The sequence below is a fragment of the Uloborus diversus genome, chromosome 1 (genome assembly GCF_026930045.1).
Source record: "Uloborus diversus isolate 005 chromosome 1, Udiv.v.3.1, whole genome shotgun sequence".
NCBI lineage: Eukaryota > Metazoa > Arthropoda > Arachnida > Araneae > Uloboridae > Uloborus > Uloborus diversus.
This window is the reverse complement of record NC_072731.1, coordinates 12476520-12491459: the sequence shown is the minus strand read 5'-3', so window position 1 is coordinate 12491459 and position 14940 is coordinate 12476520. Positions and strand designations below refer to the sequence as shown.

General features: G+C 36.0%; 1 protein-coding gene across 2 annotated transcripts in view; it reads left to right on the top strand.

The window, feature by feature from the left end:
* The window catches only part of LOC129227945 (transportin-1-like), a 90616-nt gene that overhangs the window by 13155 nt on the left and 62521 nt on the right, over positions 1–14940 (top strand). For both annotated transcript variants that reach the window (XM_054862571.1, XM_054862577.1), the window contains exons 10-12: positions 4072–4244; positions 4476–4625; positions 4715–4789. In XM_054862571.1, the coding sequence (XP_054718546.1) occupies positions 4072–4244; positions 4476–4625; positions 4715–4789 (398 nt within the window). The remainder of the gene's footprint in view (positions 1–4071; positions 4245–4475; positions 4626–4714; positions 4790–14940) is intronic.

Below are 14940 nucleotides of genomic sequence, written 5' to 3'. Positions count from 1 at the left end.
AAGATAGTGATGATTTATGCTCCATGATCAGATCGTTATTCTTATCTAATTATACATTTTTAAATACGTTTGCTTCGCCTTTACAATGTTTCAATATGTGGCAACATCTCCTCTTCCTGATCTCTTTATTAATCCACAATACAAGAGCAGCTTCCATTTTCAAAATATTTACTTTTCAAGACTGCTCTGCAAGCTTCAACATTGAAACTAAGTTCTGAACTTTTACGGATATCTTTTAATTTTGACTTCTAATTGTACGTATGGAAGATTCACTCATACTTTTTCTTGCGCTACCATCGGAGTTTGTAGTTGTTCAAGCATATCGAGAATTTTAGCATTTTTTATTTTTTATCAGACACCTTCTTTTTCTTAACTTCACAAACTTTAGATGAAGGTGACACTAAGGTGCCATTTATATTTTAACAACTTTTGTTTTTAAAATGAAAAAAAAATAAATGAAAGATGCTGAGTGGTTTTTTAATGCACTAGACTAGTGTTCACTCTAGGAAAAAAAAAGGGCAGGGTGCTGGCCTTTGAAAGGGGCACTTTTTAAAAAAAAGGGCACTATTTCAACGCGGTGTCACGCAACCAAGACCAATGATGCATCACTCAAAAAGTACTGAACGCCCCCCCCCCATACCCCCAAAAAAATTAAGAGGAGAAATAACACTTAAAACACCTTGCAAAAATTGAAACAGTCTAGTCTGCACCATGACCCCCCCCCCCCCCTCCACCACCCTTGATCGCCGTCACCACTGACTTTAGTATTAAATATGGTTTCATCCAAAAAACGCACTTGTCTTCAGAATAGGGATAGCTCACCCCCCCCACACACACAAATGCCAACTAAGCTAAGCTTCCACACTCCATAGGAACATTTAGCTAATGCTAAAACTTGGCTTTGGGTGTTTTTCAACACTTTTCAGGCCATAATTTTAAATACCTATAAGAGTAAAAAAAATTCTAGGCATTTCAAAACCCTTTGAATTTCAATTTAAGAACAGTATTTAATTACTGATCTCCCCTTCCTACAAAAGAAACTGCTTAGTAATGGCATTGTGCCATTAAGTATTTTAGTAGACATCAAAATCGTGATGAGTGTAAATTCTCCTTTTTTAAATATTACATTTCAAATAGAATAAATAACTTAAAATACTGTATGCAGTGCTTCAAAAATGTAGTGGTAGCAAGTTGCAAGAACTCCCTGTCAATGCAATATGTTTCCATTTCAAACGGTTTTTTTAGATGGGGAGGGCGCTGGGGATGGGGGTTAAAAATCCAAGATATTAAAAAAATACCCTTGCATTTTAGCCCAGTGAGCTTTGTACTATGCTCTTCTTAGGAAACAATCAGAAAGTTAACTTCCCAGAAACAGATGTGAAAAGATTGTTACACAATCACTACCAATGCGCTAAAATTAGCTAAGCCTAATTTCCACGTGCAAACGAAAAACGGGCACAAAGGGCTGAAATGTTAGGAAAATGTCCTATTCCCTCTCTCATTGTTGATTCTCAGAAGATCAAGGATGGGAAGGAATGAAACAAAGATCTCTCTTTTCCCAGAGGACCCTACTCCTTCCCACAACCTTTCAAAAACCCACCCTCAGTAGAAGGAAGAACATGTCTTTGTTTCCTACTGATAAGCCTGTTTGAATTCTGAGAATCTCATCCCCTCTTTGCCTAGGTATTTGCTTCTTTTGTTTATGGGGCCGTTTTCATGGTGAAATTCTGGGAACAAGACTAAGGCATGGGCGTTTTTGCAGCCGATCGCTTTACAAATAAAATTGCCCCGATATCGTGGCAGGTCGAAACGATGGTTGAGGCATCTTTTTAAAAACACAGACTAATTTTTGAACAACAAAAACTTATTTTTGAAAAGGGCGGGGCGCATTTCGCAATCTAAAAGAAAGGCAGGGCGCGTTCTGCTGATATGGAAATGGGCAGGGCGCTGCGCCCTTCAAAAACGGCCTAGCGGGAACACTACACTAGACTAGTTTGGTGTGGGAACTTTGACTGTCAGTGATGCTGAAAGGAATGCAATAACATTCACGAAATCAGTATTTAGTCGCCAATAACGGAGCTGATACTTCCTTCCAAAATAATTCGTGTTGTGGGCAAAAAATTAAAGTTAGCTCTAAAATTTGTTACTCGTGAAAAATTCGCGTTATAGACATTTCGCGTAAGTCGGATCGCGTTGTAGCGGGAGTCGACTGTACTCGGTTTTATTTTTATTTTCACGCTTTTTAACTTTATTCAATTATGAAAATTAACTTTTTTTGAGGGAATATATTAAATTTTTAACTAAATTTTTCAAATATTTCTTTGAAATATTTTTTGTTTTTCCATTTAGAAACTTAATACAGTGAAACCTGTGTAAGTTGACCACTCGCGGTGCAGTACTTTGGCAGTCAACTTAGACAGGTGTTCAACTTATAAAGGGCGGTAATGTTTTTTTTAAATTTTTTGTCATTTCTTGCACCACGTATTCATTTTTTTTTTTTTTGAGGAATTCACCTTTCTGTTCAACTGCACTTTATTTGTTTAACATTATTGAAAGTGAAACAATAATTAAAAATACTATTCAAATACTTTTGTTATTTTTTGTTTTTAACTATATTAGACACTGTAGTTTTAGAAATTCCGTATATGCCAGCTAATTTTCTGGCTTTCTCCATTTTCAATTACTTTTAATATTCCATACTTTTTATTAATCTCAAGTTCCACTAACTTTCTTTTTAAAGCCTTTTTATGTAAAACTTATAGCACAAAAAGCAACTAGCTCGACTCTCCCATTTCATAAAGGCGAAATTAAAATGTCCCATCTCTTAATCCCTTGCACCAGAAACATGTAACTTTACTCATTACTCATTAGCAGGCCCAAATCTGCGTACCCGCAGTGCAAGGAGCCCGCGTCCTTAAAGGAGCTAACGGCTCTAGAAATTGAAGAAAAAAAAAAAAAACTAGCACTAAGGCTTATTCGTTTTACAAATAGACACTGCTGGTCACAAGGGAGGGGAACTACATATTTTGTTGCAGGGGGGGCGCAAAATGTATAGATCAGGGCCTGCTCTTTTTAGCAGAATTCCTGTGTTGCCACAACATATTGCAACTGAAAGAAAAGACTGAACTTTTCTACTGACACCTGTTTTCATAGAACAGAGTACAAAAAGCTATCTCAAATAGAACAACAAATGAAAAACAAGTTTGGAGAATAAAGAGCAGCATAAGCTTTATGCTGCTGTTTAGTTAGTAAAATGCTAGTATGTCATCAAAGCATTAAAAACATTCTTTGAAAGTTATCAAAAAAAAAAAAATTATTATAACAAACAAATAAATAAATAATAAAATAAAATAATATGCTGAAGAAAGTTTAAAAAAATAAACCAAGTGGTCAACTTACAAAGGGTTTTTTACAATACTCCAGACAAAATTTGGCGTACATTAGTGGTCAAAATAGACAGGTGATCAAGATGGAGAGGTGGTCAAGTTACAGAGGTTTTCCTTCATTATATGAGATTGGGCTAGTTCTGTTCCTGACAAAAGCGGTCAACATAGACAGGTGGTCAACTTACAAGGGTGGTCAACTTTACAGGTTTTACTGTATATGCATTTGAGCAAGGGTAGTCGATAGTTTTAAGAGGGCCATTGGTCTTCACTGTGGATTGTAAATTGACTAGGACCAGTCTAACTGGGCCCAGAGCCTGTTGCTGGTCGTCACTTTTGTATTTGTATTTATTTTCATTTCTCTTTAAAAAAAAAAAAACTATTTTATGGAGTGGGGATGAAAATATATGCTATTATAGTGGTGTAATTGTGTTTTAAAAACAACCACATTAAAATATCAAAATTGCATTTTGTGGTGTCTGGAATTTCAGAAATTTTAATGTAAAAAACCTGGAAATCTCAAAGAATTTGAATTTCTCTGGAAAGTGGTCACCTTAATTGCTTTCTCTCTATCACTTGGTTTCGTAAATATCTTGTGTGCACACTGCTGTAATACTTTTATTTTCATAGATTAGAGCTCAAATTTAAACTTTTAATTTTTTAAATCTAATTATCTTTTGCTTTTCAGGCTGTATGAATGGAATGATACCTCATCTTCCTGAACTTATTCCATATTTAATAACATGCTTGTCAGACAAGAAAGCACTTGTTCGTTCTATCACTTGTTGGACATTAAGTCGTTATTCCCACTGGGTTGTTGGACAGTCTCATGATTCTTACCTGAAACCACTTATGACTGAGGTAATATTTCAAACATGTTTTCTTCTAGGAATACAGAATTGGTTAAATCATTTAACTGTTGCATTGCATATTGTGGCCAATTCATGAAAATCCTGATTCTTTGATAAATTAAGGTTTTTAACTTATGCTTTTTGCACTGTATCTTTTAATGTAAATCACTCCTTTATGGTGAATGATACTCATCATTGCTTCAGTTTTCAAATAAATTTTTAACAATTTTCTTAACTGTAGCTTCTGAAGCGAGTTTTGGATGCCAATAAAAGAGTTCAAGAAGCTGCATGTAGTGCTTTTGCTACATTAGAAGAGGAAGCATGCACAGAGCTTGTGCCATACCTTGCATTTATCCTAGAAACACTTGTCTTTGCTTTCAGCAAGTATCAGGTAAGCTTTAAAAAAATGATTTTAATGTTTCAAACACTAAAAAAATAAAAATTCAAACAGGTAATATTTCCCAATTTTTTTTTTTTCAGCACAAAAATCTTCTAATATTATATGATGCTATCGGTACTTTAGCAGATTCGGTTGGACATCATTTGAACAAGCAAGTAAGTTTATTGCTGGAGTAAACATTTTGTAATGAAATTAACAATTTTTTGAAATGAAATCAACAACATTGAAAATTTAATTCAGGAACTAAATCTCCATAAAATGGTAGGGTTCGACCGATGGCATTTTTTGACCAATGCCGATTGTTCAAAGATGACTGATGGCCGATTGTTTTCTCCCAATGGCTGATGGCAAAAAAAAACATATTATCAGGGATTTAAAGGATCCTTCCCCCTCTCTTTCTTACCACCATTTTCCTGATGGTAAAAAAAAGAAAAGTTTTTGTTTTATTAGGAGGTTTTCAAGAAAATCTCTTATAAAGTGTTAACTTTTTCTTATAACGAAATGTAGGAAAACTTCATTGTTTTCTTCCTCGAGTTAACTTCTACATTAGAAAAAACATTGGTTCCATGATTTTCCTCTGCCTTCCCCCAGTGGCGTAGCTACGGTTCTTGCCACCCCGCGGCGGTTCCTCAATTTGCCGCTATTTAGTTGGGTGCCCACCTAGGAAGGATCATGCCGCAGATGGCGCCATTGAAACTTTTAGGGTGGAGGGGAGTTTGATGGGTATTTTTCTGTTTTTAAGGGGGGACTCTTGCTTTTGGGAGGGGGTCTTCATGATATTTAGAGGAGGTCACCTTTGTTCTTACGGGGGATTGGCACTCCTGCTTTGCATTTATTTCTGTATTTTTTTTAGAAGAAAAGGAGTTTATGACCGCACCCAACATTTCAAAGTTCAAGTCTGAAATCCCAATTTTAGGTAACATTAGCATCGTGAATGTAAAAGCATTTCTGCATGTACTTTGATGTTTTTTCCCCATAAAATACATTGAGTACATACCCTAACCCTTCCCCCCTTCCCCTGGAAAAGTTTGAAATGACTGGCCACATTAAGAGTCAGGAGCTACTCAAGGACATTTTACACTGGGGTAAATTTGCCGCCCCTAAAAAAGTGCCCTCCTGGGCAAACTGCACGCTCCACCTTACCCTAACTACGCCACTACTCTCACGTATTCCCCCCCCCCCCCCATCACCTCAACTATATTTGGTCAATACATGTATAGTGTAATCGGAGAACCGGGATTTAAAACTGAAGCAGACTATTGAGTGAAAGTATAGTAAGTTGGTAAGCAAAATGTGTATATATATATATATATATATATATATATATATATATATATATATATATATATATATATGTGTGTGTATGTATTACTACACATAACTTTATTTTGAGTGTGTTATTATTAGAACTCATTAAATCAAAGAAGCAAAAAAATAATTCACATTAATTTGAGGAAATCTATGATCTAAGCGAGATTGGCTTATAAGACCAGCTACATTGGTGGGAGGGCTGCCATTGTTTGTGATTGATAAATTTCTGAATGTTAGGTTGTAATTTTAACACAGTTCATCAGATTACTTTCAGTACCTTCTTCGATGCTTCGACTTTGTATGTGGTGCTAATGCTGAAAATTCAGATTCACTCAAACGTGGATGAAAATTACACCAACAACCTAGAAAAGGCGATAATGTCGAAAATATTCACATGTGACCACAAAGTTGAGCAAATTAAACTTTTACTTTTTCATTTTATTTTTTCTAAACATGCACACGTCCCAGGACACTCTTCTTCGCCCATTAGGGAAGTGTGCACCTCCCCTGCCTCAGTTTGAGAATCCCTGCCTTAGAGCAAGCAGAAAAACCCTTTTAAAACTTGCAGCCCAGTTTGTTTTGACGTGCAGTGGCAGATTTAAAATATCGCAAATGTTGCAATTGCGTGAGAGGCCCCATGGCCATAGGGGCCCCCGTAGGAGTTACAAAAATGCTTGATAATTGTTGTACAAGTTCCATGACAGAGAAAGAGAGTCTTAAAATGCATTTCGACCTGCTCCAAACTTGTAACGCCGCCAAAACAATACAAAAGAGACTGCATTACTGTTATTCATGTTACAAATATTGAAATATTAAAAATTACCATTGGTTCAACGGGAATCTAACAAAATGTCACAAAAAACGGTTTCGCCATCTCATATTTTTTTCCAAGTTGGTCTTCAATTCGGCAATATATCACCTAATGATTAGTCTTAGACGCTATATTAGTTTTGCAATGAAATAAGTAATTAGTAGTTACAAAAAAAATGAGTAAATATTCTTTTTAGAACACCCGATTGAAAACAGAAAGGTAAGTGCATAACTAGAACGTACTGGGACCCCACATACGAAATTTTAATCTTCTACAGCTTACCATTTTTGAGTTATGACTTATGAGAGATACATACGTACATCCAGCGAGAAAACAACGCAATAGTTTACTTGTTTGTACCTGAATGCAGTATTAAAAATTCTTTCAGGGGTGACTAAAATAGAAATTCGTACTGAAATTCAAGCAAAAAATTTTATATGAAAACAATAACTCCCGCTACTTTGCATTAAAAAGTAAAACAGCGAAAAGGTCCCTTTTTTTTCGAAAACATCGGCCAATTCCATCGGTTTTGCAATGTTTTTTAAAGTTGATGGGTGGATGTTTCCTCCAAGTTAGCATCGGCCGCCAATGCTGATGGCTAAATTGATAAACCATCGGCGCGATGCATCGGTCAAGTCCTATAAAATGGATGGAATTTAGAGTGCTTCAAAATATTTGGTTTTAATCTGCAACTAGTTTTGTTTTAGGACTTAAATATGATAAGATTTATGGTAATCTTAAATTCCTAATTTTTATTTATAGTTTACGTAATAGCTCTTTAAACACTCGCTTTATGATTTTAAAAGGATTTTTGTAACGAAAAATTATAGAAAGTTGCAATTTTGTTTTACTCATTAGGTAAATTGAATTTCCAACACATAAGTTAGTTTTATGTACATATCTTTTACTTTATCCCATTGTTAAGCAATAAACGAATTACGCTTCACTCTCACTTGATGTTCCTTTGATTTTTGAAATGTGTGTCTGTGAGCACTACTGTCCATGCAGGTATTGGATAACTCCTAGTCCTATGCCTCCTCCAACAGCACCATATATTGGCCTCGGCTACTCTTAGGCAAGGGCGCACATATAGGGAGAGCAAGGGGGCTCAGCACCCCTTTGAAATTAAAACTTCTTGCTTTTAGTACTTTTTTCTTTGCAAAAGTGAAAAAACATTTCTTCTCCAGCCATTAATGAATAAGTTATTAAAAATGTCAAATTTTAATGACTAATCTGTCCTGAAATCAGTTTCCACGGGGAAAATATTCAGCTAAACCACCGGGAATATATTTGAGCCCTTCTTGCAACTTTGCATATGAGCACCCATGCTCCTAGGCTGTTACTTCCATGTCCTAGACACAGCTATATGCACAGAAATGCCTACACTCGCATACTCTTACACCAGAGCTTCCCCCAGGGTTAAGAAAAGGCAGGGTGCTGTTTTTTAAGGGCACTTTTTCGAAACTAAAAGGCATGTTATTATATATTGTTATTCCTGGGTTCAAATGTCTTACTGTCGCAACAATAAAAACTTCGAAACATTCATGAATTACTTCCCAGGACATTTGAATAGTTAATAATCATTTTAAAAAAATTATGATTACTAATTCTTTCAGCTGTTACTAGCTGTAACTTAAGACGTTTAAATCCAAAAATAATAATTTCTCTTGGAGTTGACCACCACCATAAGGAAACAAACAGCAATAAACAGCGCCAGTTTGAAAGCATTTAGTATTTATTTTCAATAGTTAAGTCATTTGTTTTCAATTGAAATGTCCAAAATTACCCACATTTGGCTTTTACATGCTGAAATCTTTGTATTTTTGTCATATTTTTGTGCTTCTCTGATGCTACGTGTCACGCGAAATATTAGCGTTTTTGCTGTTAATCTGCAGCAGTCTTTTAGCATCTGCTTTCACTTTTTGATATTTCTTATTTTTTCAGTAGTACAGAATATGAAGAAAATTGAGCAAAAATACAAACATATTTTTCGGACCGAAAATTGCTCGGCATGCGTATAATGCATAATCGTAAAACAGAAGGTTTTTTCAGCTGAAACAACTGTTTCAGCTAATAACCTCAATTTATATTATTTTAGACTGAAATAAGATTAAATTCACTGCACAAAATAAAAAAAAAAGGAAAAAAAAAGACTAATTTTAGGTCGGATTTTTGGCGCTTCACTGCACTTGCTTAGTTATTATTCAAAATGTAAAAGCACTATTAAAAATATGAATTTGAATGCAAGATAATAAAATGCAGGGCTAACTTAATGTTTATCTGGCTGGAAGAGAAGAGTTAATTATCTTAAAACACATGTCAATTGAACAGAGTTAATTATCTTAAAACACATGTCAATTGAACAAAGAAACACTTCCCTTGTCATGAAGCGATAAGGAGGAAGTATGACAGCCAGTATTCTTTGCTGGAAACTAGTGTACCCCCCCCCCACTCCCATTATTAAAAAAAGGGGATTCAAACCCTGAAGCAAGGAGTAAGGAAGGGATTCTCGGAATTCAGCAGTGGCTTATCAGTAGTGTTCCCAAAGTGAAAGCTCCTTGGAAGAGCATTGTTTAGTCTCTTCAATGCCCAGGGCACTTTTTATCCCTTGTGGTAACTGATAATGGAAGGCCTGCTTTTCTAATAGTCAGCTGAATGGCCATCCAAGTTGGGAGAAGAGGGGGAGGGGCAGATGTGTACTATTTTCACTTAGAAGAAAGTCATTGTAGGAAAACAGGGGGAGGGTACACTGGCTCCCATCTTTTTCCTAATAAAAATCTTAAATCCAAAGGGTGCCAGTTTATGAACAAAAAGGCAATCAGGGTGCTCTTTTACATATAAAACGGCAAGTTGGGCGAGTTCTAAGAATCAAAGGGCAAGTTGGGTGCAGTGCCCTTGCCCAAGCCTGTGGGAGAGTCTGCTTACACACACATGCCACCACCCAGGAAGAGGGACATGTTCGCAAAGATTTGTTGTGTTCTGGATGCTGTATTTGTCTACGGAGGATTGTGTCAAGTTGAGGATAAGGCAGCGGTTCTCAACCTTTTTAGTTGTGCGGCCCACTATTTTTGTAAAAAAACACTATTGCGGCCCACTAACTACTATACATTACTTGCACAGCCTAAATTGACTTTCTGGGAGGGGGGGTATCATCTGCTCACAACTGTCCTTAAGTGTAAATAATTAACTGTACTAGGACTGAAAGTGTGTTAAAAATGCACCGGAGAGCTCTGGAGAAGTTAATCCCCTTCTCCACCGATTCTGCACCACTGATATATAGATATGATGTACAAGAAGAATATTCAAAATAACTTTTAAGAAAGAAAAAAAACGTTTTTGCATTCACTTAGCTGGTATAGCTGTAAGAAAACTCAAAAACAAATCATCGAAATTAAATCTCCGTGGGATTTTTGATGCTGTTTTTCCTGTACGAGGGAGTTGATATCTGGATCGAAACTGGATAGTTTTAGTCTCAAATATCCATCACAACATTCGATGTATTTCTATGTAATTTTTTTTTAAAGACTGCAATTGAGTAGGTATCTTGTGGAAACGCCCCTCAAGTGTCTCAATTCACTGCTTAGTCTTGTCAATTCCACAAAAGAGAAGCATTTTTAACTTGATGCTAATACTAGTTTCTTTGGCAATTTTCTTCAACGAAGTTTCAGATTCATTAGTGAACTTCGACGAAGTTCAGATTCGTCGTGACATCTTTTTTTAAGCGACGGTACATCTAACAAGTGAATTTTCGCAAAAAACGGAAGACCCTAACAGTGTTCGCGCTCAACTATCCGTAACCTGAGTCCCAGGGACCCATTAATGAAACAGATTTGGGTTCTTTGGTGGAAAAAATGAGTCCCTTAAATTTTAAACAGAAAATCTTACCATATAAATGAATAATATAAAAAGGTTAATGCTTGGGAAAAAAACTATCCACATAGTGATTTAAAAAAGTTACGAAATAAACTAAATTGGTTTTATTTTTTATGATTATCATTGTAAAATTATTTTCAAATAATACACTTGCAAGACTTAGTTATGTGAGAAACTATTTGGTCAGTTACAATGAGATAATCACACTCAAAATTTACTTTAAAAAAATTAAAGTTGGATTTTACCATAAAATACTAAACAAGTCCTCTGATTGATCAAGCAGAAAGCACTTCCTTTACCTTTATTTTCCTGGAATTTTTTCTAGATGAAAATACCAAAAAGCCCCCTCCCCCCTATCCAGCATGAACTATCATCAAGTATCATTGGGAATGACACAGAAATAGAAGAAAAAAAATCGCAAGCGAATGAACCCAACGCAAAAATCGCGATCGCAAAAACCGAACCATTCTCTCACATGAGTGTGAAAACTGCTCATCTTAAATCAGTACATTTGACTTAATTTTGACTCTTTCAAAATATCTGTTTTGACTTCCGTACTATTTTTAAAATCGCGCCATTTTCAGAATGGCGCCGTCGATTAATACCTGACTTTTGCAAGTCCAAATAAAAAAACCCATCAGAAAGAGATGAATTACTAGAAAGAGGACAAGCTTAAAGTGCTTTTGTATAACGTTCAAGTATTCATAAGCAATTTAAGAAGAAAAATGTGTGAAGTTCAGAACTTTGTGTTCAGCGCGATGGGGAAAATGTTCGCCATTTTTTTTCTCCTATCCTGTTTTTGGGGATGCATGATTTTCAAAAAATAATTCTGGTTACATGAGTGCCAAATAGATATATGCTTTTACTGTACAGTTGTCTTGTATTAACCCTGAAGGTTACATTGAAACCACACTCTTACTTTTAGTCTTGATTGCTGTTTTCAGGAAAGATAAAAGTTGAGGGAGAGCTTGTACAGTTTACAGTACAATGGACTATTTATGAATCTGCAATATTTTGCTCCCTGAGCTCAGCCCAGGAGGTCACTGTAAGTTCCAGTCTTATCACTAATAAAACTCCATTGACTGGTCAACAATAGGGGTGTGTTTTGAATAGTTGATAAAGAGATAGGGTCATTTTAATTCCTTTCTGTTGATTCTCCTGGCATGGGTGCAAGACCTTCCGTCTCAGGACGGATTTCCGTCTTGACAAAATTTCCGAGACGGAGGTCGGGACGGAAAGAAATTCGATGACTTTCTTTTAGTTTTTTAATGAAAAAAGAAAAATTGAGCGTTTGAAAAATATGCTTTAATATTACTGGACCGTTCCATAACCACGAATTTACATCGACATTCTCTCGGTTTTCCGCCATGGGCTCGTTTTGTTTCCAACGTGCTTTTGGAGGAGTGGCTTTTCGACTCGTGCCGTTTGACTTTTTTTAGGTGTAGCTCTGTTATTTCCAATTCACTGCATTGACCAAAGATTTGCTTGCTATTCTCCCTGATTTTCGAAGCAATCGGTTCTAATTGAAAATTTAGCCTTTTCTCATGCTATTTTCGATCATCCATTCGTTTTTTTCATTTACGGTTTTTTTTTTGCAAACTTTACACGCATAAATGAAAATTATGTACGCTCTTAAAATGTCTTAAGAGTTGAGATCCATCACCGATTGAGTGCGATTGCTGACAAGATGCAATATTTTCGCCACATCAAAGGCGGTCCACATACCAAGTAAAACGGAAACTATCAAGGATTTTGGAGATTACAATAAAAATGTAAATTTTGGAAATAATCGGGGGGGGGGGGGGGATTTCAAGCTGGTTGGAAACACCGATGGGCAACCATTCCTGCATTTTTGACGAAGACTTGAGGAAACACTAAATTCTGTCATTGAATCTAACACTCGCTAGAATGGGAATATGGGAGGGGGGGAGAGAAAGGAAAGAAGAAAAATAACGGAGCACGAGTTTGCGAAAAAACGCTGCTCTTGCAAAGAGAAGAGGGTTATCTGTTCGCAAATTAACCTGCGATACTGAGGTCTTAAAACGTTGATATCTTGGACAATCTGATGCGGGATGGGGGGGGGGGGGGGGTTACTCACGGGTTATAGTATAAAATATCGAGAAACTGAATTGAAAATATTTTTGAAGCTAGGAGTGGTTTGATATTTCTCCTCTGCAAACCCTTAAAAATTTATAAGTCAAAGTTTTGGGATGTCTTTAAAAATGTAAAAGTGGGGAGGGGGAAGTTTTAAAAAAAATCGAAGACTGGAGACTTAAAAACACTAATTTAGGCAATCTTTGGTGAATTTATGAGAGATGGTTTTGGTGTTCTAACATGAACATGTTTTGTAGCTGATGTATTAAAAACTATTTGAGGCTATACGTAAATGACTTAAGTTTAAGGCATTTGCGACCCTCTTCCGAAAAGTGTATGTAATTGAAGTCTTAAAACTTTTATGCTGTCTTTGGCACTGTCAAGAGGGAGTGAGGGGTCTCTCTTTAGGCGAAATTCCGAAGCTGGAGTCTTAACAGCGCAACTTTAGACCATCTTGGGGTTCGGGGTTCTCCTTTCCTAAAAAATATTCAAAGCTGAAATACTCAGCTTTAGGTAATCTTTGAAAGACTTAAGAGGGAATTCGAAGGCTTTCTCTCAATACGTTTTAGAATTTAAATTCTTAAATCTTCGGTGATGAAAAGGGGGAAACCGCAAATTTAAGTAAAATTTAGTACTTAGAGGAAAGAGTTCGGGGGGGGGGGGGGGGGATGGGTCTCTAACCCCGAAGTATTGAAATGCTATTTTAGCTATTTTTGAGTGAGTTAAGAGTTAGGGAATTGGGGGGTCTTTCTCGAAACGTTTTCGAAATTGAAGTCTTAAAACTTTGGGTTGTCATTGGCGATGTGTGAAAGGGAGTTGCTCTCTCAACAGAAAAATAGTGATGTGCCGGATCGTTAAAAAAGTAGATCCGCGGATCCGGATCATTAGTGTCAAGATCCGCGGATACGGATACGGATCTCAATTTTTTTTTTAAAACCCAAATCAACTATCCAAGCGTAAAATTTGTTACGGAAGGTATTCCTGTCCGAATAAAGGCAGTTTCTTCAAAAAATGTTAATTGCGGCAAAAATATAATCAAGACTATGATTTACTCTTAAAAGAAATCTCTGTTAAAATTGAGGGAGAGTTGGAAGGAATGGGTTAGCGCTGCATTAATGCTTAGATGGAATGTGAAAAATTATTTCTAGCTAACTCGATAGATGTAGGATACAAGAGCAAGAGTGTAAAGCTACTACTGAACAGACTAGAAATAGTTTTTCGCATTTTATTTCAGCATAAATGCAGCGCTGACCCATTCCACCGAACTTACTCCGACCGACGAAATACAAAGCCGGAACACCTTTACAAACAGTAAATAGAGAATTTAGTCTCATTTTTTTTGAAGGATGCCGAGAAAAAAAAAAATGAAGAATAACAGAAACCCCAAATCAATAAAAACTAATATTAAATTAAAAATTTAAAAAACAAAACATATCCCAGAGAGCCGACCTCATATTAAGATGAATTTCGCGGGTCAGATTACTCATTTGTGAACAAACATGAACTGACAGCAGGTAAAAATTTTTAATCATTGAGCTTTTTCTCCTTATCTTCCTACTATGACTTCTCTTTATCTTCCGACAAGATTATAGCTCCTTCTGTATATAACTTGGAAGTTTCAAATAAATATCAAACGCAGAAAACTTCGTTCTTTCAATTAGGGCCAACATATTTTTAACGTACGGGTAAATTTTTACTACCATAATTGTGAAAAATGTTAAGTCGGTTTTTAATTAATATCTCTCGGTAATTAAAGTTCTACAAAAACGAGGTCAAGCTAAGAACACTTTCAATCAAGTCAACTTTTGAACGAAAAATGAACTATCATAATCGGTTTATCTGTTTAGGAGCTACGGTGCACAAAAAGACACACTGATACACACTTTTAAAACTTAATTCCCCTTCCTTTTTGCAACGGGGGGGGGGGGGGGGGGATACAAATTGGCTTCTGAAATGATACCTTATAATTTAAATAGGGAATAAAACCTAATTTAAACGGAATTTAAGAATCTTTTATTCAAATATTTAGAAATTTTTAGAATCGAAATGATCCGTATAAGATCCGTCAAAAAAGTAACGGATACGGATACAGATCTTTATTTTTCCCTCGGATATCCGCGGATACGGATATACGGAACATCACTATAGAAAAAATAATTTTAAACAAAAACTTACACTGCATTTAGTAAACACAATGAGAGGGGGGGGGGGTATTCC